Source organism: Lepidochelys kempii, chromosome 14 (genome assembly GCF_965140285.1).
Source record: "Lepidochelys kempii isolate rLepKem1 chromosome 14, rLepKem1.hap1, whole genome shotgun sequence".
NCBI lineage: Eukaryota > Metazoa > Chordata > Testudines > Cheloniidae > Lepidochelys > Lepidochelys kempii.
In genome coordinates, this window is record NC_136393.1 from 45,346,432 (window position 1) to 45,369,294 (window position 22,863).

Genomic DNA, 22,863 nt, shown 5'->3' on the forward strand with positions numbered 1-22,863 from the left:
TCTCACCGCCTCTCTGGTCACCGGCTACTGGCCCAAAACCTCTGGTTGTTTGAGCTGACTGGGCCAGATTTGCAGGGGGGAGCGAGGGAAGGCAAAAGGAGAGAGAGGAGAAGTGGGGGTGGCAGAATTGTTTAGACAGAGGTGAAAGTAAGCCGGTCTGATCCAGTCTGGCGGACCCGGCAAGAGCCGGGACACCGCTGACTGCACCGGCAGGGGGCAGCTTCCCCAGGCCCGTGATGTGAAGGGCTCCGGCCACCGGTACCACAGCGGAGCCCTGGGCCCTTTAAATCGCCGCTGGAGCCCCGGGGGTCCTGGCTGCCGCTGCAGCTACTGTTCCTGCCCTGATTTCAAGGGCCCGAAGCTCCCAGCAGCTGCTCACGTACCAGGGGGAGTTCAGGATTTAGCCAAAATCAAACTCAGTGGAGTTGAGGATGTCCGCTGGCTCCCCTTCTCTGGTTTGCCCTGCTGAGCGTGTCTTTCAAGACCAGGATGATGAAAGCCCAACAGTGCCATGCTGGGGCCCAGGAGACAGCGGGTGTGAGACATACCCCAGGGTACAATCTGGACTGTTGAACTGCTTAATTCTCCATCCCAGGGCATGTTTTACACTGCTTCCCAGGCTGGATAAAAATCAATGAGTTAAACAAAAATCAGTGTTTTTATTTAAATTGGATTTTTTTTTTGATAAAATGCTTTTTGAGGAAAAAACTTATTTAAAGATACTTTTAATTAAGATACATTATAGCTCAAAGATATCTCATCCTGGAATAGGGATTGTAAATTCTAATTCTATAGTATGAGACAATATATTCATGGAATGTTTAAGAAAAGTTTTGTACATGAGTTCCAATAGTTGATGGATTAGGGACCCAATTTTATGGGATTCCACAGCCTTCTGTATAGATTATTTAGGTTAATCTTTCCATTTACCCAATGGGACTCAGTGCTCAGTCTAGAAGATCCCATCAGAGATGCTTAGTTTCCCAGTTCTCAAACTGTGGCTTTGTGTCTCCAGAGGTAACATGTTTGTGAACAGCCAAAATGTTTTAAAATCAATTAATATAGAGAGGTGAGAAATAACAGACCTCACCTCTATTGTCCCCCTGCAAATTTCTGTACACAGAGTCAATCCCTTACCTCTCTCCAAAAGTGCAAAGTTTCAAAAAGTTGAATGAATAGAAGACTGTTGGAGGCGGAATAAATCTGGACAAGGAGAAGAAGTTTGGAGATAAATGTGAGAAACGATGGACATATGCTTTTCTGTTAAAATATTATATCTTTCCTGTTGAAGAAAAAAATCCAGAATACTTAACGTGGTTGTTTTAGTGAAATAAAACAATTTAAACGTCTGTCTGGTGATGTTCTCCTCCACAGGGTGGCATGAATGAAATAACCAAACAATGAAATAACCAAATGCAAATAAATGAAATGAAATAACCAAACAATCATTCATTGTCTGATTTAGCTTTAAAACTAACCTCAAAAGTTTGCAAATAAATCGGTGTTTTAAAATGTATAGTGTGTACCTTCTAAAAATGCAACCTACATCTATCTCTGAGTTGTGTAGAATATCATGGAGCAGGTCCTCAAGGAATCAATTCTGAAGCACTTAGAGGAGAGGAAAGTGATCAGGAACAGTCAGCATGGATTCACCAAGGGCAAGTCATGCCTGACTAATCTAATTGCCTTCTATGACGAGATAACTGGCTCTGTGGATGAAGGGAAAGCAGTGGACGTGGTGTTCCTTGACTTTAGCAAAGCTTTTGACACTGTCTCCCACAGTCTTCTTGTCAGCAAGTTAAAGAAGTTTCGGCTGGACAAATGCACTATAAGGTGGGTAGAAAATTGGCTAGATTGTCGGGCTCAATGGGGAGTAATCAATGGCTCCATGTCTAGTTGGCAGACAGTATCAAGCAGAGTGCCCCAAGGGTAGGTCCTGGGGCCGGTTTTCTTCAATATCTTCATTAATGATCTGGAGGATGGTGTGGATTGCACCCTCAGCAAGTTTGCAGATGACACTAAACTGGGAGGAGTGGTAGATATGCTGGAGGGTAGTGATAGGATACAGAGGGACCTAGACAAATTGGAGGATTGGGTCAAAAGAAATCTGATGAGGTTCAACAAGGACAAGTGCAGAGTCCTGCACTTAGGACGGAAGAATCCAATGCACCGCTACAGAGTAGGGACCGAATGGCTAGGCAGCAGTTCTGCAGAAAAGGACCTAGGGGTGACAGTGGACGAGAAGCTGGATATGAGTGAACAGTGTGCCCTTGTAGCCAAGGCCAATGGCATTTTGGGATGTATAAGCAGGGGGATTGGCAGCAGATCGAGGGACGTGATCGTTCCCCTCTATTCGACATTGGTGAGGCCTCATCTGGAGTACTGTGTCCAGTTTTGGGCCCCACACTACAAGAAGGATGTGGAAATATTGGAGAGAGTCCAGCGGAGGGCAACAAAAATGATTAGGTGACTGGAACACATGACTTACGAGGAGAGGCTGAGGGATCTGGGATTATTTAGTCTACAGAAGAGAAGAATGAGGGGAGATTTGACAGCTGCTTTCAACTACCTGAGAGGTGATTCCAAAGAGGATGGTTCTAGACTATTCTCAGTGATAGAAAATGACAGGACAAGGAGTAATGGTCTCAAGTTGCAGTGGGGGAGATTTAGGTTGGATATTAGGAAAAACTTTTTCACTAGAAGGGTGGTGAAACACTGGAATGCGTTACCTAGGGAGGGGGTGGAATCTCCTTCCTTAGAAGTTTTTAAGGTCAGGCTTGACAAAGCCCTTGCTGGGATGATGTAACTAGGGATCGGTCCTGCTTTGAGCAGGGGGTTGGACTAGATGACCTCCTGAGGTCCCTTCCAACCCTGATATTCTAGGATTCTATGATCTATTAAGATTATAAAAACCAAGAATGCACTTTTCTGTAGAATACCATGATTAAATCGAGTCTTCCAGACTAGTGGTTTAAATCAAATCCACCCTGCTGCATCGCTGTGTAAACAACAAACCCCTCCACGCTCTGCTCACACACAGCCACTGGCTGCACTGTACTGACTGTGACTAGCCAGACACTCATGAAGTTACTAAAGGACTCAGCAACATCAGCCACTTTTCTACTCCCAGCCTTGCACCCCCGGAATCTGCATCTTGGACTGCTCAGTCTGTTCACTCTGCTGGACAAACTCAATAATTAGTGGGTCACCCCCCCCCGCCCCCCCGACAAAGGGGTCGGATTAGGTCGTAGCCTTGTTCTCTCAAGTCAAATCCCCCAAACACTTCAAGGAAAACACACAGGTCCAGACAAAACACTAAAATCAGTTTATTAACTGGAACAAGGAGGTTTTCAGGGATCACAAGGGAGAAAGATGTGAAAGGTCAGAACTAGTTAAATCTATACAGTTAAAACATGCATTTTAAATCGTAAATTTTACCAATCTAAGGAAAATGCAAAGCAAGCAGGTTTTCGCACCCCGCCCGCTATTGCAAGCGGTTCACAGTTCTTCGTACCCAGGAGGGATTTCCTTCCCGCCTTGGTGCATCCTCCCCAGTCCAAGGCCTCTGTGGCCTTTCAAGGCATATCCTTGATTTCTGTAAAGATGGGAGAGGAGAGGTGAAAATGGAGGCAATTCTCCCTTCTGCTTTTATACCATTCTCTTCTTTGAGATTCAAGCTCCAGCCAGGGGGCAGGCAACAATCAGTCTGTGGCCAAAGTGAGCATCCAGCCGTCCTTCTGGTGAATTGTAACTCTCTTGTTCACAGCTCCACAGCTGGTGAATGGCCAGCTAAGCAATTAAGGGCCACTTAGCACCTAGCTGGTCTGCAGGTACCATTGTCTCTAAAGAGTGAGTCTTCATTCTGGGCGTTTTCCAGCTTTCCAGCATGTAACAAATGTACAGCAAACTCTCAGAGCTCCATGGACAGCGCTGATAGACACATTTCAACAGGACAATAATATTCACCACTTGATAACTTTTCCTAGGATACTTCACAAGACATACTTTGGAGAAGATTTATCCTTCTGTAAACGTGGTGGCCATAAGAGTGTAGACCAGTGGTTCTCAAAAGTGTTTCACTGGCCCCCCCTTCTTTGTGTGTGTGGTCATTTACGCCCCCGCCCTCACAAGCACATATATGGCCACCCAGCTCTAAAGGCAGAGTCGCTGCTGGCAATGCGCCCGGCTCTGAAGGCCTCCAGCAGCAGCACAGAAGTAAGGGTGACCAAGTGAAAAGTGATATTCGTCAATATCACTGTTCACAGCAGACTTATCACCCCATTGCCACCCTGATTTCTGCCTTGCTGCTCCACCTGGCTTTTGAGAGCCTGAGCATTTATCCCCAACTCCCAGATAGGCCAGGTCCTTCTTCAAGAGTCCCAGCCAGAGGTCACGCCTCCCTTGACATATTCCTGTGCCTCCATTGGGAGGACATGCCCCACAGTTTGAGAATTACTAGTGTAGACAGTCACCGTTGCGATCGGAACCCAAGATGGTAACACCTGCTCCTTTCTGTCTGCGGGATCCCCAGAGAAAATGTCCGAGCAGGAGAGAGGAACAGATCTCACTGATATTAACCTTGCAAAACACATTTTGGTGATTTCAGCTATAAACATTCCCTCCATCCTTCAGCCCCTAACCCCAGTGATTTCAAGGAGAGGGAGCTGGAATTGGGCAGGTGACATGAGCGATGGGTATAATCTCTGAATTAACAGAATACAGGAACCCTTTCCATAAATTGTTAACCTCTAAAAACATATAGCTAAACATAGACCAGGACAGTTACCCCTCTTCCAAGTCTTTAACATGTTTACATTTTAAACTCTAGCTTCATGAAGGTGGAAACACTTTTAAAATCTCATTCTAAAAGTTGAATCTGAGTCAGTTACATACAAGTTGCTTAACCCTTTCTTACCATGTGTCAAAGAAATTTAAATCTTGTGTGGATTCTTCCATGTTTAACGAGGTCTGACGTCCGTATGAAACTTTTCCCACATTCCAAGCACTTGTGGGGTCTCTCTCCTGTATGGATTTTCTGATGATAACCAAGGGCTGATTTGCAAGTGAAACTTTTCCCACAGTCCAAGCACTTGTGGGGTCTCTCTCCCGTGTGGCTTTTCTGATGATAACCAAGGCCTGAACTCGAAGTGAAACTTTTCCCACAGTCCAAGCACTTGTGGGGTCTCTCTCCTGTGTGGCTTTTCTGATGATAACCAAGGCCTGAACTCGAAGTGAAACTTTTCCCACAGTCCAAGCACTTGTGGGGTCTCTCTCCCGTGTGGCTTTTCTGATGATAACCAAGGCCTGAACTCGAAGTGAAACTTTTCCCACAGTCCAAGCACTTGTGGGGTCTCTCTCCCGTGTGGCTTTTCTGATGATAACCAAGGCCTGAACTCGAAGTGAAACTTTTCCCACATTCCAAGCACTTGTGGGGTCTCTCTCCTGTGTGGCTTTTCTGATGATAACCAAGGCCTGAACTTGAAGTGAAAGTTTTCCCACAGTCCAAGCACTTGTGGGGTCTCTCTCCTGTGTGGCTTTTCTGATGATAACCAAGGCCTGAACTTGAAGTGAAAGTTTTCCCACAGTCCAAGCACTTGTGGGGTCTCTCTCCTGTGTGGATTGCCTGATGACGAACAAGGTCTGATTTCCCCTTGAAAGTTTTACCACAGTGCAAGCACTTGTGGGGTCTCTCTCCTGTGTGGACGGCCTGATGACGAACAAGGCCTGATTTCCCTTTGAAACTTTTCCCACAGTGCAAGCACTTGTGGGGTCTCTCTCCTGTGTGGCTTTTCTGATGATAACCAAGGCCTGAACTCGAAGTGAAACTTTTCCCACAGTCCAAGCACTTGTGGGGTCTCTCTCCTGTGTGGATTGCCTGATGATAACCAAGGCCTGAACCCGAAGTGAAACTTTTCCCACAATCCAAGCACTTGTGGGGTCTCTCTCCTGTGTGGATTGCCTGATGACGAACAAGGTCTGATTTCCACTTGAAACTTTTTCCACAGTGCAAGCACTTGTGGGGTCTCTCTCCTGTGTGGACTGCATGATGACGAACAAGGCGTGACCTTCGTATGAAACTTTTCCCACACTGCAAGCACTTATGGGGTTTTTCTCGTGTGTGGATTGCCTGATGATTAACAAGCTGTGACTTCCGCTTGAAACTTTTCCCACAGTCCAAGCACTTATGGGGCCTCTTTCCTCTGTGGACTGCCTGATGTTGAACAAGGGTTGACCTTAGTATGAAACTTTTCCCACAGTCCAACCACTTGTGGGGTCTCTCTCCTGTGTGGATTGCCTGATGATGAACAAGGTCTGATTTCCGCTTGAAACTTTTCCTACAGTGCAAGCACTTGTGGGGTCTCTCTCCTGTGTGGACTGCCTGATGACGAACAAGGTCTGATTTCCCCTTGAAACTTTTCCCACAGTGCAAGCACTTGTGGGGTCTCTCTCCTGTGTGGCTTTTCTGATGATAACCAAGGCCTGAACTCGAAGTGAAACTTTTCCCACAGTCCAAACACTTGTGGGGTCTCTCTCCTGTGTGGCTTTTCTGATGATTACCAAGGCCTGAACTCGAAGTGAATCTTTTCCCACAGTCCAAGCACTTGTGGGGTCTCTCTCCTGTGTGGATTGCCTGATGATTAACAAGCTCTGACCGCCATCTGAAACTTTTCCCACAGACCAAGCACTTGTGGGGTTTTTCTCCTTTGTGAATTCTTTTATGTTTAAGAAGGTAAGATTTCTGCATGAAAATTTTCCCACAGTCCAAGCACTTATGGGGCGTCTTTCCTGTGTGGACTGCCTGATGTTGAAGAAGGGTTGACCTTAGTTTGAAACTTTTCCCACAGTCCAAGCACTTGTGGGGTCTCTCTCCTGTGTGGCTTTTCTGATGATAACCAAGGCCTGATTTCCCCTTGAAACTTTTTCCACACTCCAAGCACTTGTGGGGTCTCTCTCCTGTGTGGCTTTTCTGATGATAACTAAGGGCTGATCTCCAAGTGAAACTTTTCCCACAGTCCAAGCACTTGTGGGGTCTCTCTGCTGTGTGGCTTTTCTGGTGATAACTAAGGGCTGATGTCGAAGTGAAACTTTTTCCGCAGTCCAAGCACTTGTGGGGTCTATCTCCACTGTGGATTCTCTGATGATTAACAAGGCTTGAGCTCACTGTGAAACTTTTCCCACACTCCAAACACTTATGGGATCTTTCTCCTTTGTGAATTGTTTTATGTTTAAGAACGTCTGATTTCCGCTTGAAACTTTTCCCACAGTCCAAGCACTTGTGGGGTCTCTCTTCTGTGTGGACTGCCTGATGTTTAACAAGGTCTGACCTGTGTATGAAACTTTTCCCACAATCCATGCATTTATGGGGTCTCTCTCCTGTGTGGACTGCCTGATGTTTAACAAGGTGTGACCTGTGTATGAAACTTTTCCCACAATCCAAGCATTTATGGGGTCTCTCTCCTGTGTGGACTGCCTCATGAATAACAAGGTCTGACCTCCATATAAAGCTTTTCCCACAGTCCAAGCACTTGTGGGGTTTTTCTCCTTTGTGAATTCTTTTATGTTTAAGAAGGCATGATTTCTGCATGAAACTTTTCCCACAGTCCAAGCACTTATGGGGTCTCTCTCCTGTGTGGATTGCCTGATGACGAACAAGGTCTGATTTCTGCTTGAAACTTTTCCCACAGTCCAAGCACTTGTGGGGTCTCTCTTCTGTGTGGCTTTTCTCATGTGAATCTAGTGCTGACTTTGAACTGAAACATTTCCCGCATTCAACACATTGAATGGGCTTGTCTACAGTGTGGCTTCTCCCATGGTCATTGAGATCTGTGCGCTTATTGAAGCTTTCCCCACTGTCCAAGCATTGAAATGGTTTCTCTCCCGTATGGACTGTCTGATGTGTAACAAGTTGTGATCTCACAATGAATCCTTTCCCACACTCAAGGCAGTGCCAGAGTGTCTCTTCCTTGGGATTTGTCTGCTGCTCTCTGGGATTCTTGTCTCCACCCCCACCGTTAAGAGATTCATCCACTTTCTTCCTGGGTTGGTTTATCAGAAGCCTCTCTGACCTGTGCCAATTTCCCCAGGCTTCTCCCTGATTCCAGCAATGGGAAAAATTCCCTTCAGCTCTTCCCAAAAAGGTCCCCTGTGGTTCCACTTCCCCAGGAACTGCCTCATGATGATTCCCCTCCTTCTTCTCACTCCCTCGCTCAGCACCTGCTGGGAGAGACACAATCCAGAGAGGAGTCATTGTGCTGGGGAGAAAGAGGAATAGCACTGAGGGAAAAGCCAACACAAAGACTGAGCAGTTGCATTCTGCCTCCACATCCCACCCAAACACTTACAAGAAAGGAGAGACGGAAAGGGTGGAATGGTGTGAGGAATATCTGCTGACCATAGCCCTGCTCTCGGTGAGATGAAGAAGAACTGAGGGCGTTACTCACATCATATTTTGGGATTCTCAACTTTTATCTTCATTCCCTAGATGGTTTCTCTGTCAGTCCTCACCTTTGCTGGTGCATCTCAGAAGCCTTCTGTCCTTGAAATCCTGGAGATCGGACACCCACAGCTCTTCCCCTCGTTCCAGCCGGGCGATAAGCTCAGGTTTGGGAATGGGAAATCCTGTGCAGAAGGTGAAATGTGTCCAGATCAGGGTGCATGGACCATCGGTGGAGGATTTGTAACAAAGGACGTTCCGTGAGTGGAACCTGTCCCTGTGCTCTGCTGGAGGAACTTGGAATCCAAGAGGATGGGAACAGGGTCACTGAGCCCCCTTATGCAGAGGACATTGTCTGGGGAGGTGAGTTGAATTATTACTACACCCTCACTAGGCGTTCCCAGGATCTGTGCGCTCTGGGGGCCTTGCTGACTCACACAATGGTCTCGACTTCAGCCTGCCTCTTTCTAAACCTGCAGAGCCCAGAGCCCTCCCCATGCCTGGAGCTATTCCCAAGGAGGGAGATGAACAGAGATTGTATGTGCAGCCAAGAAACAATACAGAGAAGAAAAAACAATGCGGATTTATGCCCCTTTGAAAGCTGGAGGGGTGGGGATGGTTTAGCTTGTCCATTGAGTTTTGACTCCCGTGTCCCAGTGGAGAGGGCACCGAAATGCATGTATTTCTCACATGGCAGCTGTGCATTATGGAACCCATTCGCCTCTGCTCTAACTGACCAGGGAAAAACCTCACCACATTAAGACACGTAGACCCCACAGCTTCTAATAACTGAGGGGACGGGAATCCCTTACCCAGCGAGGTCACCGTCTCATAGTTCTCCTGCATGACGTCTCTGTAGAGGGCTCTCTGAGCGGGGTCCAGCAGAGCCCCCTGCCCCTGGGTGAAATAAATAGCCACCTCCTCGAAGGTCACCGGCATCTGAAACACCAAGAGTCCCCCACTCAGCACCTGCTGCCCCAGCCACAATCCAACTACTCATGGGAAAGGGAAAAAAAAACATGAAGCTGTGGGAGGGCCAGAGTAGCAGAATCCCACCCACACCCTGCTGAGAACAGCCAGGAGGCTTCAGGGGGCGGAGAAGGTGAGAGCTTCCTGTCCGCCCCAGCACAAGGAGCACGGCAGGATATTCTCATTTCCCACACGCCTGCCAGCCACAGACTGGGACAGGAAGCAGAGCTCTGAGCTGGGGACAGGGACAGGAATCCTGACAGCTTCCCTTCATATTTCACAGCAGCCCCAGGCAAGTGGGTTCAGGATCCAGCGCTGGGAGCCTGGAAAATGTTCCCAGCCCTGCCGAGGTGGTTATATCCTGCCTGAGAAATGGGGGAATGTCCCCTTCCCCTTTCCCTGCCACAATGGGCCTACTTAGGAAATCAGTAGGTTAATCAAACCCTCTCTCCTCCCTCCACCGCCCAGCAGCTCCCTGAAAATCCCCTACCTGAGCTGGCTCCAACACAGCCATTTCCCTTCTCTGTCCCCTGGAAGACTGGCCGATCTTTGGTGAAACGTGGTCCTGATTCCTCAGCCTGTCGGGGCGAGAGGGAGGTTACAAAAGGGGCTTCTGTCCGTGTCTCCCCCCGATTCCCCCCAGACTCTTCAGATCCTCCCAGTAACAGCATCTCTGAGCCAAATGCTAAAGAAAAGGGAAGAACCAAAAGGGCCACTTTGGGAGATTTCCCCCCATTGCAGTGTAAACCCCTCTGCCTTAACAATACCTGCAGACCTCTGGTGGTGTCACCTGAAGATTGAGCTGCCCTGGACTCCCCCGGCAGTCCCCAGGGACAGGCAGGAAGAGGCTTAACCCAATTGGCCCATCCGCGCACCCCCCTGCCTGAGACAGCAGTGACTCCGGTCTGACTCTGGTGTGGCTGAGATCTGAACCCTACAGGGAAATCAGACCACGGCCCTGGGCAGCCCCCAACACTCAGGTCACACAGACCCCACCACCACAGGGGTGTCTGACAATAACACACTCAGAGCCGGGTGGGGGGGCTGGGTTTTTTTCCGTGTAGCTTCTGCACCCTGAGGGGTTAGTCCCCTGATCACTCCCAAAGCTGAGAAGAGCTTCTCTCCGCCCGCCTCCCCACATCCCCCCTTTCCCTCGCTGTGCCCCCCACTCACGTCTTCCCCCATTCCCGACCTCGCTCCCCTCAGCCCCACAGTCTCCCGATCCTCCTCCATTGCCCCATCTTCCCTTCCGTGCACCCCTGCCCCCATCCCAGCCTGCCCCCGGCATCCCCTGCACCCGCCTCCGGCCCCTCTTTATCCTCCTCCCCCTGCAGCCCAGATGTGACGGGGGGGGCCGCTGCAAGGGGGGGATGGGAGGGTCTCTCTTACCTTCCCCTCGAGCGGGGCCCCCCGGGGCAGGGGCCGGGCCGGGAAGGGGCCCTGGCCGGGCTGGGGGCTCTGCCCTGGGAGAGGTTCCCGGGGAGCAGCGGGCAGGGCCCGGCTGGAGGTTCCCCTCTCCCGGCTGCAGCCCGGGCTCCGGGCTCCCAGCACCAGCCGCCGGGGCTCGGGGATCTCGCCGGGAGCCAGAGTCCCCGCAGCGGCTGCGAGTCACTTCCTGGGCCGGGCTGAGCCCCGCGATCGCTCCCCCCAGAGCCGCCCCCCAGCCGCTCCTGGGTCCTAGCGATCAACTCACCGAAGGATCAGCATCCCTGTGCCCGGCTCCTGTTACACTCACAGGCTCCAAGGTCACAAGGGACCATCATGAGCATCTTGCCCAGGGGTTCTCACCACCAAATTTGGTGGCCTCAGAGGGTGGCCAGCAGCTCTCGCTGGTGCCCGCTCTCACACTTGCCCCTATAATCCCAATTAACTTTACTAGAAACCAATCAATATGCACAGAGGCAAGAGGGGGGAATACTGGCTAGCAAAAGGATGTGAGTCCTTTACCCAGAGGCCTGCATGACCTCGAGGACCCCTCCCCCCCGCCCGCTTCCACTCTGGACCCGTAACCCCAAGGCTGGGCCCAGGTCTCCTGAGGCGCTGGACCCCCAGTCTTGTGATCACTCAGGACAGCTGTCCCCACTGTGGGGTGTTCTCTCCACTCTGGATGCTTCCTTGATCATTGCACAGAGTTAAGAACAAATACAATTTATTAAACAGCAAGTAATACAAAAATAAGGAGAAAAGTGGGAAAGATGAAAGGAAAACATGTCACCCCACACTGTGGGGGGGAACCCCAAACAACCCTCTCTGGAATGCCAGGGAACTTCACAGTCTGTCCCTCCAACGTCCCAGGCCTCCTGCCCAGACCCTGACTGTGCTGCAGGCATGCCCAGGGTTGGACACTAACTCTGGTGTTGGCTTCAGGCTCCAGGTAGTAGGACCCTTCTTCCTAGCGTCAGCTGCTTCCTGTCAGGGTTATGATCCCCCACCCAGTCTGGCCTGCAAGGCCTCTTGGCTGAGGGTCTCTCCTTGCCCTGGGCCCTTTGCCCAGGGTCCCCTTCGCTCACTGCTCCCGGCTGCTCCAGTTTCCCTCTGCCTCCAGCCCAGCCCAGCCCTCCTCTCTCCTTAGCCCCTCCTGCTCTGCTCTAGCCCAGCCAGCTCCAGCTGACACAAAGGAGAGGAACCGGGCTGCTGACTCCCTCATTGGCCTGCCTGCCCTGTCAATCAGGCTGACCTACAGCATTGCCCCCCCGCACCTGTCAGTCTCAGGGTCTTCATTTCTCATTGGCCCTTCGCCTTTCTTTTGGTGTTCGGAGAAGGCCTAACTAATGGCCCACTCATTAAGTTTCAGTAAGGGGCCAACAATCCCCTTACTCCTATAAACATGAAAATCATAGTTTCTTTATTGGCAGTTAGTAAATCCGCTGCTGTGAAAAAGGGTATTTCTATGTTTGCTAAAAATTTTCTCAACCTCTCAGCTAGCGACTCGGGTTGCCAATTTGGAAATATTTTAAAAATGGACACTCAAGTCGGAGTGCTGCAACCTCCCCTGCCCCGCCTCTTCCCCCCAAGGTCCCATCCCTGCCCCACCTCTTCCCTCCAAGGCCCTGCTCCGACTCCACCTCTTCCTCCAAGGGTCTACCCGCCCTCCACTTCTCTTTCCCCCTTCCCTGCCGAGGTCAGGAAGGGCTTGTCTGTGGAGCCGGGGCTGGGAGCTGCAGCTGCCCAGTACAGGTAGGAGGCAGCCCCGGCTGAGTAGTCTCTGATGGGAGTGATGACCCAGTGCCTCCCCACCCGCAGTAACTCGACTTTACCCTAACAGTACCCACGGTGCCAGAAGTGCTGGGAACGCATCAGGGACAAGTTCTGCTTTCCAATGGTGGAGGAAGGAACCAGGGGACAGGTGGGTTAGACTCAGTTCTGACCAGCAGGAAAGAATTCATTGGTTGGCAGAGCGGGCTCTCAGTTCCCCACATTGCCCCTCCTCCATCAGTGGAAGTGCTCCTGGTGAGGACGCACCCCACCGACCCAAGGAGGACAGTGTGGACATCATGTACCTCAGTCATTAATGGAGTGGTTATAAGTCAGCCAAATACAGGTCAACTTAAGTTTGGAGTGTTGACGTACCCTTACAAGCAAAAGGATTTCTCTCACCCAAAAGCTTTCAGCAGTCCATGCTCATTGGAAAGCCTTCCAGCTCGGACCACTTCCCCAGCTCAATGATGCTCCTGTTGTCTTTCAAGGGATCTTGCTGCCCTGAGTAGACATGGGGTCAGAACCCCTTTCCCCGCTTCTTGTACTTGGATCCTTTATACTTGAAAAGTCTTTGCTGGGTCATGGGGTCAGGGAAGTCCGTGGCATCAGTGAGCTACACACTGTGCTACAGATGAATTGTAAGTTTCTTTGTTTACCCCTTTCTTCCTGTTGGTGGAAATCTCAGAGAATCCTTTAAGACTCAAAATCCGGGGAAGAAATTTACCCATTTTCTTCTCAAGTGGCTAAACCGGCTTCACTTCTCGCCTCATTATTCGGCTGTATTAGTTACAAAAGTTTTAGCATCATCATAAAAGAAAGAGAACGAAAGAGAAAACAACCTTCCCATCTACAAATGATCTGGACCAAACCTAGAAAAAGCCGGGAAGTAATTTTACCAATAGATGGAAACGGGACTATAAGATCTGAAAGTCCAACTGTGCTTTGAAGTTCATTGAGATTTCCCTGCCAATTCCAGGTCTGTGACACTTCCTTCTCCAGCGCTCCGGAGTCTGACTAAGATCATAGACATCAAAGCTGTGACTCCTAAGCATGGAGAGCCAGGGACAGGGTGGTACGTGACACCGTGGGAGATGGAGGGATAGAACGGAGGCAGGTTAAACTTTCCATGGCTGGGACAGAGGCTGCTGTGTGGAGAGAGGAGCATGACAGTGAGAGGGGAAGGAGGGAATCTCTCGCACTCACCCCGTTGCCCTGAAATAGCACAGAAGTGAAAACTCCACATTTTACTGTCCCTTCTCCCGCCTTTTTAGCATCTGGTTAATTCTGGCCCATAAGGGATAAAATGTAGAAAGAGTAAATGCTTGACTATCTGGGAATGAGACAACCTGGCCCCAAAGGGGGAACTCAGGGACTAGCAATCACTCTGCTAACGGGAGGTCGGGGGTCAGAAACTGTGTTCCCGGCAGGCTACGCAGCTGAACTGCAGGCTATGGAGGGCTGTGGAGGCAGGCAGGGAGAGGAGCCCCTCCCCAGGTTTGGCCCAGGTCCACTGGAGCTGCTGGGGAGAGGAACCCCTCCCTCAGCCCGGCCCAGGACCACAGGAGCCGCCGTGGCTGGGGAGAGCTGCCTCTGACCTGGCCCCAAACTGCTGTGGTGAGAGAGGGCTGGGGGAGTCCTCTCTCCACTGCAGTCTGAACCCCAAACCCCTCATCCCCAGTCCCAACCCCCACATGCCTAGCCAGGGCACTCACCCCTCCGCACCCCATCCCTCTGTCCCAGCCCTGAACCCCCTCTCACACATCAACCTCCAGATCCGCAGCCCCACCCCAGAGCCCGCACCTGAATCCAGAGCCCTCACCCCCTTCACCTCATCCCTGTCCCAGTCCTGAGCCAGTTCGCACACTCCAAATCCCTCGGCCCCACCCCCACCCCCACCCCATGAATTTTGTTCTGTGCACCAATATGGAGATGATGTGTCACATACTGGTGCGTAGAACCAAATTCATTCCACACTTGGACGTAAAAACTGAGGGAACACTGGTCAGAACACATCAGATGCTGAGCGGGGTCCAGCAGAGCCCCCTGCCCCTGGGTGAAATACACAGCCACCTCCTCCAAGGTCACCGGCATCTGAAACAACAAGAGTCCCCCGCTCAGCACTTGCTGCCCCTGCCACAGTCCCACTAATCATGGCAAAGAAAGAAAAGAGTGAAGGCCAGAGTAGCAGAATCCCACAGGCACCTGCTCAGAGCGGCCAGGAGGCTCCAGGGGCTGGGAGACGGTGAGAGCTCCTTGTCCCCCCAGCACACGGAGAATGGGAGGGTCTTCTCATTTCCCACACGCTTGCCAGCCACTGGCTGAGACGGGAAGCAGAGCTCCGAGCTGGGGACAGGGACAGGAATCCTGACAGCTTCCCTTCGTATTTCACAGCAGCCTCTGGCCAGTAAGGTCAGACTCCAGCATTGGGAGTTTGGACAATGTTCCCAGCCCTGCCGAGGTGGATATATTTCCCAGATGCCTGCCAGCCACAGGCTGAGTCGGCAAGCAGAGCTCTGAGCCGGGGACGGGGACAGGAATCCCGACAACTTCCCTTTGTATTTCACAGCAACTGTTACGAATTATTCCAGTTAGGACACGTACAGCTCGTTTCTAGGCTGAGGCAACCAAATAAAGACAGACTGCAGAGTGTCTCAGAGTTTGTAGGTTTATTACGCTCGAGCGTGGTACCGTTCTCTTAAGCAGAGCGGGACCCCGATTACAGGTTACACAAAGATTATATACTGTTGGCAAAACACCCTGCCTGTGTGCCTCGGGGCGGGGGGTGGGGTGGGGGAGGCCTAACCCAATAAACAGGCCTTCTCCTTATCTATCACCAGTCCCCTGCAGCCACCTTCCCGCTGCAAAAACGCTGAATTAGCAGCTATTTCAGGCATGTCGGCTGGTTCCTGTCTCCTTTGTTTCCCTTATCTTGAAACTGTCCAGCTGTCCACCCTGAAGGATCCTCCTCCCTTGGTATGTGATGTGCTCGCTTCTAGTTAATGGCCCACAGGAAACCCAAAATGGAGTCACATATGCTAACTCGGTTGATTGCCCCTGACAGTCCTTCCTTTTGTTATATACGTCAGTAAACTATATGAGGGCAGAATAACCTCGATGCAAGATTAAAATTTGCCGGCAGCTCATACTACAGCATTGTAGGTATACAAAAGTAATACAAAAAGAGAACCAGCCATAAGAAGGAGGTACAAAATACGCCTTCCCCAAGCCCCCAAGTCTGGCAGCCAGGAGGTGAGGTGTGGAGAGAGGAGCGTGTGGTGGAATCCGGTACTGGTGTCGTCAAGGGTGACACGGTGAAGTGAGGTGGCCTGCTGCATAAGGGTGTGGATATCGACTTCTACCCTGCTGTGTTGATTCACAAAGACACAACAGCTTGAGTTAACAAGAGCACAACCCCCCCTCCCCCCCGCCCCGGTTTGCAAGGAGATAGTCTAAGGCTAAGGGGTTCTGCAGTGTGGGCTGAGATCACTGAGTCACCTCCATTTGAAGGGTAGACAAGGCGCCTGCAGTGGCATTTGCCATTAATTCTAAGGCTGCAGAAATATTAACTGTAGCCTTTTCCAATTCACTCACCCACACCCAGGGCAAAAACCAACGAACAAAGGAGTGAAAGCCTGTAGGCCGTTCAGAGAGAGGATTTGATGGGACATTTCGTCGGTTCCTCCATACCAGGTTCCCAATTTCCCCCTGGGCTAGGGCCTGGTGTACTGTAACAGCGGGTACTAAGGTGCATGTACCACACCAACCTGCCGGGAGGACCTTATAAGCCGTGCGGTTGCACAACCAGAACCAGCCTTATCCCTCAGGGACCGGCCACGGCGCCCTGGAATACTTGGGAGGACTTGCCGCACCAGAGCTAATGCGGGTGCTATCACTGGACCCTACAAAGTTATCCACAAAAACTGTATTTTCGAAATTCTTACGTCATGACACACATAAAACATAACTACCCTGGGCCACCATATCAATAGACCAAGTTTGGATTGTAACATTCCAGTTAAATGGAGTGTCTGTCCATAATCCGGCCAGGAGGGTTCGGTTGAGAGGGATAGGCTCCCTTACCAACGGGATTCCCTGACCTATGTACGTGGGGGTATGAATACAGAGCCAACACCGTGTTCGGTTAACCCCCTGTGCTATAGCATGGGTTAAATCCAGGAAGCTGTTGCTTTCCCATCCGTGTACCGAACTCGAGAATAGAGAGGGGATTTCACAGGCCATCCATATCAGTATTTGCATCCTCCCGTGTACCACGCACAAAACAGGACAACAAATATAAGTCCAAGTAACAAGAAAACAAGAAGTCCTGATGGAGTCTCGAGACCCCAATAGTTGAATCCAGCAGAATCCGCTCCTATTTGTGGGCCCACTGTGGAGACAGCGCTTGCGTTGTATGCTGCTTTAAGAGAACCTCAACTTCGTGGGGGACCCAGACAGGCAAAGGGTGCCCCAGAACAATAGGGCGTGACCGTTCCACCATAAGGGCTGCAGCGGCAATGGACCACACACAGGAGACCGATCCCCGAATGACCGGGTCCTAAGGTAGGGAATACTAAGCTATGGGGCGTGGGCGATCCCCTAGGTACTGCAATAGGACACCACTGGCCGACTGGGGAATCAGTGTCAGGATAGTACTCGGATCAGGGACCACTTGGTGGGGGGTTATAACATAACTATTTATCTCACGCAGATCTTGAACGAACCAATAAACTGGGCGCCCATCTGGGCCCGGTTTTGACTTTTTCACAGGAAGGATAGGAGCATTAGAATCATAGAAGCATAGAATCATAGAATATCAGGGTTGGAAGGGACCTCAGGAGGTCATCTAGTCCAACCCCCTGCTGAAACAGGACCGATCCCCAATTAAATCATTCCAGCCAGGGCATTGTCAAGCCTGACCTTAAAAACTTCTAAGGAAGGAGATTCTACCACCTCCCGAGGTAACGCATTCCAGTGTTTCACCACCCTCCTAGTGAAAAAGTTTTTCCTAATATCCAACCAAAACCTTCCCCACTGCAACTTGAGACCATTACTCCTTGTCCTGTCATCCGCTACCACTGAGAATAGTCTAGATCCATCCTCTTTGGAACCACCTTTCAGGGAGTTGAAAGCAGCTATCAAATCTCCCCTCTTCTTCTCTTCTGCAGTCTAAATCCCAGTTCCCTCAGCCTCTCCCTCAGCCTCTCCTTCTTGTAGTGTGGGGCCCAAAACTGGACACAGTACTCCAGATGAGGCCTCACCAATGTCAAATAGAGGGGAACGATCACGACCCTCGATCTGCTGGCTATGCCCCTACTTAGACATCCCAAAATGCCATTGACCTTCTTGGCAACAAGGGCACACTGCTGACTCATATCCAGCTTCTCGTCCACTGTCACCCCTAGGTCCTTTTCTGCAGAACTGCTGCCTAGTCATTCGGTCCCTAGTCTGTAGCGGTGCATTGGATTCTTCCATCCTAAGTGCAGGACCCTGCACTTATCCTTGTTGAACCTCATCAGATTCCTTTTGGCCCAATCCTCCAATTTGTCTAGGTCCCTCTGTATCCTATCTCTACCTGCCACCGTATTTACCACTCCTCCTAGTTTAGTATCATCCGCAAATTTGCTGAGAGTGAATTCCACACCATCCTCCAGATCATTTATGAAGATATTGAACAAAACCGGCCCCAGGACTGACCCTTGGGGCACTCCTCTTGATACTGGCTGCCAACTAGACATGGAGCCATTGATCACTACCCATTGAGCCCGACAATCTAGCCAACTTTCTACCCACCTTATAGTGCATTCATCCAGCCCATACTTCTTTAACTTGCTGACAAGAATACTGTGGGAGACCGTGTCAAAAGCTTTGCTAAAGTCAAGAAACAATACATCTACTGCTTTCCCTTCATCCACAGAACCAGTAATCTCATCATAGAAGGCGATTAGATTAGTCAGGCATGACCTTCCCTTGGTGAATCCATGCTGACTGTTCCTGATCACTTTTCTCTTGTCTAAGTGCTTCAGGATTGATTCCTTGAGGACTTGCTCCATGATTTTTCTGGGGACTGAGGTGAGGCTGACTGGCCTGTAGTTCCCAGGATCCTCCTTCTTCCCTTTTTTAAAGATTGGCACTACATTAGCCTTTTTCCAGTCGTCCGGGACTTCCCCCGTTTGCCACGAGTTTTCAAAGATAATGGCCAATGCCTCTGCAATCACAGCCGCCAACTGCTTTAGCGCTCTCGGATGCAACGCATCCGGCCCCATGGACTTGTGCACGTCCAGCTTTTCTAAATAGTCCCTAACCACTTCTTTCTCCACTGAGGGCTGGTCACCTCCTCCCCATGCTGTGTTGCCCAGGGCAAGGAGAACTGCATGGAACCAAGACCTCCTGGGTTAAGTAGCTAGAGATAAGAAGGGAAATACCTTCCTCCGTCTCCTTCGGCAAGGGATATTGTTTTACGGAGGGAGGCGGCCCATCCCTTACCTGCAGACTGACTGGAGTGGCTGATTGAAGGAGGCCCACGTCGGTGGAACTCACGCTCCACAAATTGGGTGGGACGCTGGAGAATTCTGTGGGGAGATCGGGAATCGGGGTTAGTGAGGCCATAAGAGAAGCAACCGCCGAGTCCGGGACGGACATGTGAAGCCCCTCGTGGGCATAATATATGTGGGCTCCCAGCTTGCTAAGCATGTCTCACCCAAGGTTAGCGGGGCCTTCTGGCATAACAACAAATCTCTGTGACAACTTTAAGGAACCCAGCTCCAGACGGACGGGGCAGGATAGGGGACCTGGGCACGGGTCGCCCTCAATATCCTGCACCCAAACCTTGGTATTAGAAAGAGAGCCCGGAACAAAAGTTCAAGTGGAAAGGGTGGCTCCGGTATCCACCAAAAAGGGTACAAACCGTTCCACAATTTACAAGGAAATATGCGACTGCAATCCAAGATTCCATTCCAACTCTCCCACGGCTCCCAAAATCTCTGCCTCTCGTCACTGGGGATTATCGAAGTCCTGGGAAGCGTTAGGGGGAAAGGAGGAACCGGTCACCGGCTGATCCTGCCAAGGAGCCCCTCGTGGAAGCAGGGGGTATTCCTTCTTCCAGTGCCCCGGTTGCTTACAATAATAACAGTTCCCGTTCCTTGTCCCACCACAGCCTCCTCCCCGTCCTGTCCCACGTCCGCGTCCCCTCCCCCTTATATTCCCGTGTCCCTGCCAGTGCTGATTCCCCAAGAGAACCTGCAATGCGGCTGCCAACATACTTACTTCCTCCTTCTTTTGCTTACGTTTTTCCTTAGCTTTCTCCTCGTCCCTACCATTAAACACAAAAGTGACCAGGCGAACTACTTCGCTTAGGGCTTTCCCTGGCCAATCGGGAACATGTTTAGTTAAATACTTCTTTATGTCCGGCGCCGCTTGATCGACAAAGTAAGAGACCATCATCATGCGGCTAACCTCGGCTTCTGGCTCCACCCCTCCCCCATACATTCTAACCTGCTTAAACAAGCTGGCCAAACATGCAGACGGATGCTCGTTTAGGTCTTGCTGGCACTCTCTAATTTTTGACCAATTTGCCGTCTTACTACCCGCCCTACGGATGCTCTCCAGGAGCCCTTCCCGGGCAGCTGAGAGGCTGGCCCGGCCATTGAGGTCGTTAGGATCCCAACCTGGATCGGCTTCGGGCCAAGGGGTGCGATTCTCAGCGTCCCCCGCCCAACGCCGATTGGCGTCTAGAATAGAATACTTCTCGTCAGGGGTAAATAGGGTTTGCAAAATAGCCTGGACGTCTGCCCAGTTAGGGTTAAATGCCGTAAGGACTGAACGGATAGTCTGTAGGACTCTTTCCGGATCATCGCGAACCTCGGCATCTGTGACTGCCAGGTGACCAGGTCCCCAGGCCCAAAAGGGCGGTGGACGTGACCATAGTGACACGGTCATTGCTCGTCGCAACGGGTTGTTGTATCGGGCACTTGAAGCGCAACAGGGGGTAGGGTTACAGGCGGCTATAGAGGGGCAACAGGAGGAGGAGTAGCGGGAAGAGACGGAGGAGGGAAAGCAGCATAGGGCGGAGCGGAACCTGCAAGCGGCATGCAAACCTTAGATCTGGTACCAGAGCCCAAAGTTGAGGGGCGCCCCTTATCTCAGGCGTATGCCCAATTATCCCATACATACCAATAATCCATTTCAGCTGGATGCTTGTCCTCCAGCTGTTGTCTAAGGCAGGTTAATTCATCCTGTGCAAAAGTTCCGTCGGGTGGCCATCCAAAGGGCGTCTGAATAGTCAGCGCTGGCCACTCGACTTTATACAAAATTACAGCTCTCCTTTCACCTAACCCAGGGGTGCCAGAAATATTTTTCCAATTCCCGAGAATCTCAGCCAAAGGGGTTCCCCTGCTCACACTCTGCCCAGAGCCCATTCTAGGGCTACCAAAAGAACGCCTCAGGTGCCACCTTATCGCCTAAGCGACGGCCCACACGCCCGTTCCTCCGAGTTCTTGAAGGTGAACTCACCTGGTGCCGGCTGGAGTTGTCTGAGGGAAGGAGTGCGGCTTCGCTTACGAGGGCAAGCCTAGAGTCCCAAACTGTTACGAATTATTCCAGTTAGGACATGTACAGTTTGTTTCTAGGCTGAGGCAACCAAATAAAGACAGACTGCAGAGTGTCTCAGAGTTTGTAGGTTTCTTACGCTCGAGCGTGGCACCGCTCCGTTAAGCAGAGCGGGACCCCGATTGCAGGTTACACAAAGATTCTATACTGTTGGCAAAACATCCTGCCTGTGTGCCTCGGGGGGCCTAACCCAAAAAACAGGCCTTCTCCTTATCTATCACCAATCCCCTGCAGCCACCTTCCCCCTGCAAAAACGCTAAATTAGCAGCTATTTCAGGCATGTCGGCTGGTTCCTGTCTCCTTTGTTTCCCTTCTCTTGAAACTGTCCAGCTGTCCACCCTGAAGGATCCTTCCTTCCTTCCTTGGTACGTGGTGTGCTCGCTTCTAGTTAATGGCCGAGAGGAAACCCAAAATGGAGTCACATATGCTAACTAGCTTAATTTCCCCTAATAATTATGAACAGGAGGCTGCCACGCACCTTTCCTACAACTTTCCTATGACGAGATAACTGGTTCTGTGGATGAAGGGAAAGCAGTGGACGTAGTGTTCCTTGGCTTTAGTAAAGCTTTTGACATGGTCTCCCAGAGTATTCTTGTCTGCAAGTTAAAGAAGTATGGGCTGGACGAATGCACTATAAGGTGGGTAGAAAATTGGCTAGATTGTCAGGCTCAACGGGGAGTGATCAATGGCTCCATGTCTAGTTGGCAGCCGGTTATCAAGTGGAGTGCCCCAAGGATCGGTCCTGGGGCCGGTTTTGTTCAATATCTTCATAAATGATCTGGAGGATGGTGTGGATTGCATTCTCAGCAAATTTGCGGATGATACTAAACTAGGAGGAGTGGTAAATACGGTGGCAGGAAGGGATAGGACACAGAGGGACCTAGACAAATTAGAGGATTGGGCCAAAAGAAATCTGATGAGGTTCAACAAGGATAAGTGCAGGGTCCTGCACTTAGGATGGAAGAATCCAATGCACTGCTACAGAGTAGGGACCGAATGACTAGGCAGCAGTTCTGCGGAAAAGGATCTGGGGGTGACAGTGGATGAGAAGCTGGATATGAGTCAGCAGTGTGCCCTTGTTGCCAAGAAGGCCAATGGCATTTTGGGATGTATAAGTAGGGGCATTGGCAGCAGATCGAGGGACGTGATCGTTCCCCTCTATTCGACATTGGTGAGGCCTCATCTGGAGTACTGTGTCCAGTTTTGGGCCCCACACTGCAAGAAGGATGTGGAAATATTGCAGAGAATCCAGCGGAGGGCAACAAAAATGATTAGGGGACTGGAACACATGACTTATGAGGAGAGGCTGAGGGATCTGGGATTATTTAGTCTACAGAAGAGAAGAATGAGGGGAGATTTGATAGCTGCTTTCAACTACCTGAAAGGTGGTTCCAAAGAGGATGGATCTAGACTATTCTCGGTGGGAGTGGATGACAGAACAAGGAGTAATGGTCTCAAGTTGCAGTGGGGGAGGTTTAGGTTGGATATTAGGAAAAACTTTTTCACTAGGAGGGTGGTGAAACACTGGACTGCGTTACCTAGGGAGGTGGTGGAATCTCCTTCCTTAGGAGTTTTTAAGGTCAGGCTTGACAAAGCCCTGGCTGGGACGATTTAATTGGGGATCGGTTCTGCTTTGAGCAGGGGATTGGACTAGATGA

At 50.7% G+C, this 22,863-nt stretch overlaps 1 protein-coding gene and 1 long non-coding RNA gene across 3 annotated transcripts; both read right to left on the reverse strand.

The window, feature by feature from the left end:
* Nucleotides 1-1,151: 1,151 nt before the first annotated feature.
* On the reverse strand, nucleotides 1,152-8,591 carry LOC140897873 (uncharacterized). The gene is made up of 2 exons (XM_078848548.1): nucleotides 4,916-8,591; nucleotides 1,152-1,203 (listed from the first exon to the last, which is right to left on the reverse strand). Exon 1 carries the CDS (start codon nucleotides 8,246-8,248, stop codon nucleotides 4,922-4,924), a length of 3,327 nt encoding a protein of 1,108 aa, XP_078704674.1. The 5' UTR covers nucleotides 8,249-8,591; the 3' UTR covers nucleotides 1,152-1,203; nucleotides 4,916-4,921.
* Nucleotides 8,592-15,250: 6,659 nt separating this feature from the next.
* Nucleotides 15,251-22,756, reverse strand: LOC140897880 (uncharacterized). 2 transcript variants are annotated; one of them, XR_013634579.1, is made up of 3 exons: nucleotides 19,506-22,756; nucleotides 19,085-19,170; nucleotides 15,251-15,964 (listed from the first exon to the last, which is right to left on the reverse strand). It is a non-coding gene; the product is annotated as an uncharacterized LOC140897880 (long non-coding RNA). The 2 variants fall into 2 exon arrangements; XR_012154845.2 differs by having other exon boundaries at nucleotides 19,085-22,756.
* Nucleotides 22,757-22,863: the final 107 nt, after the last annotated feature.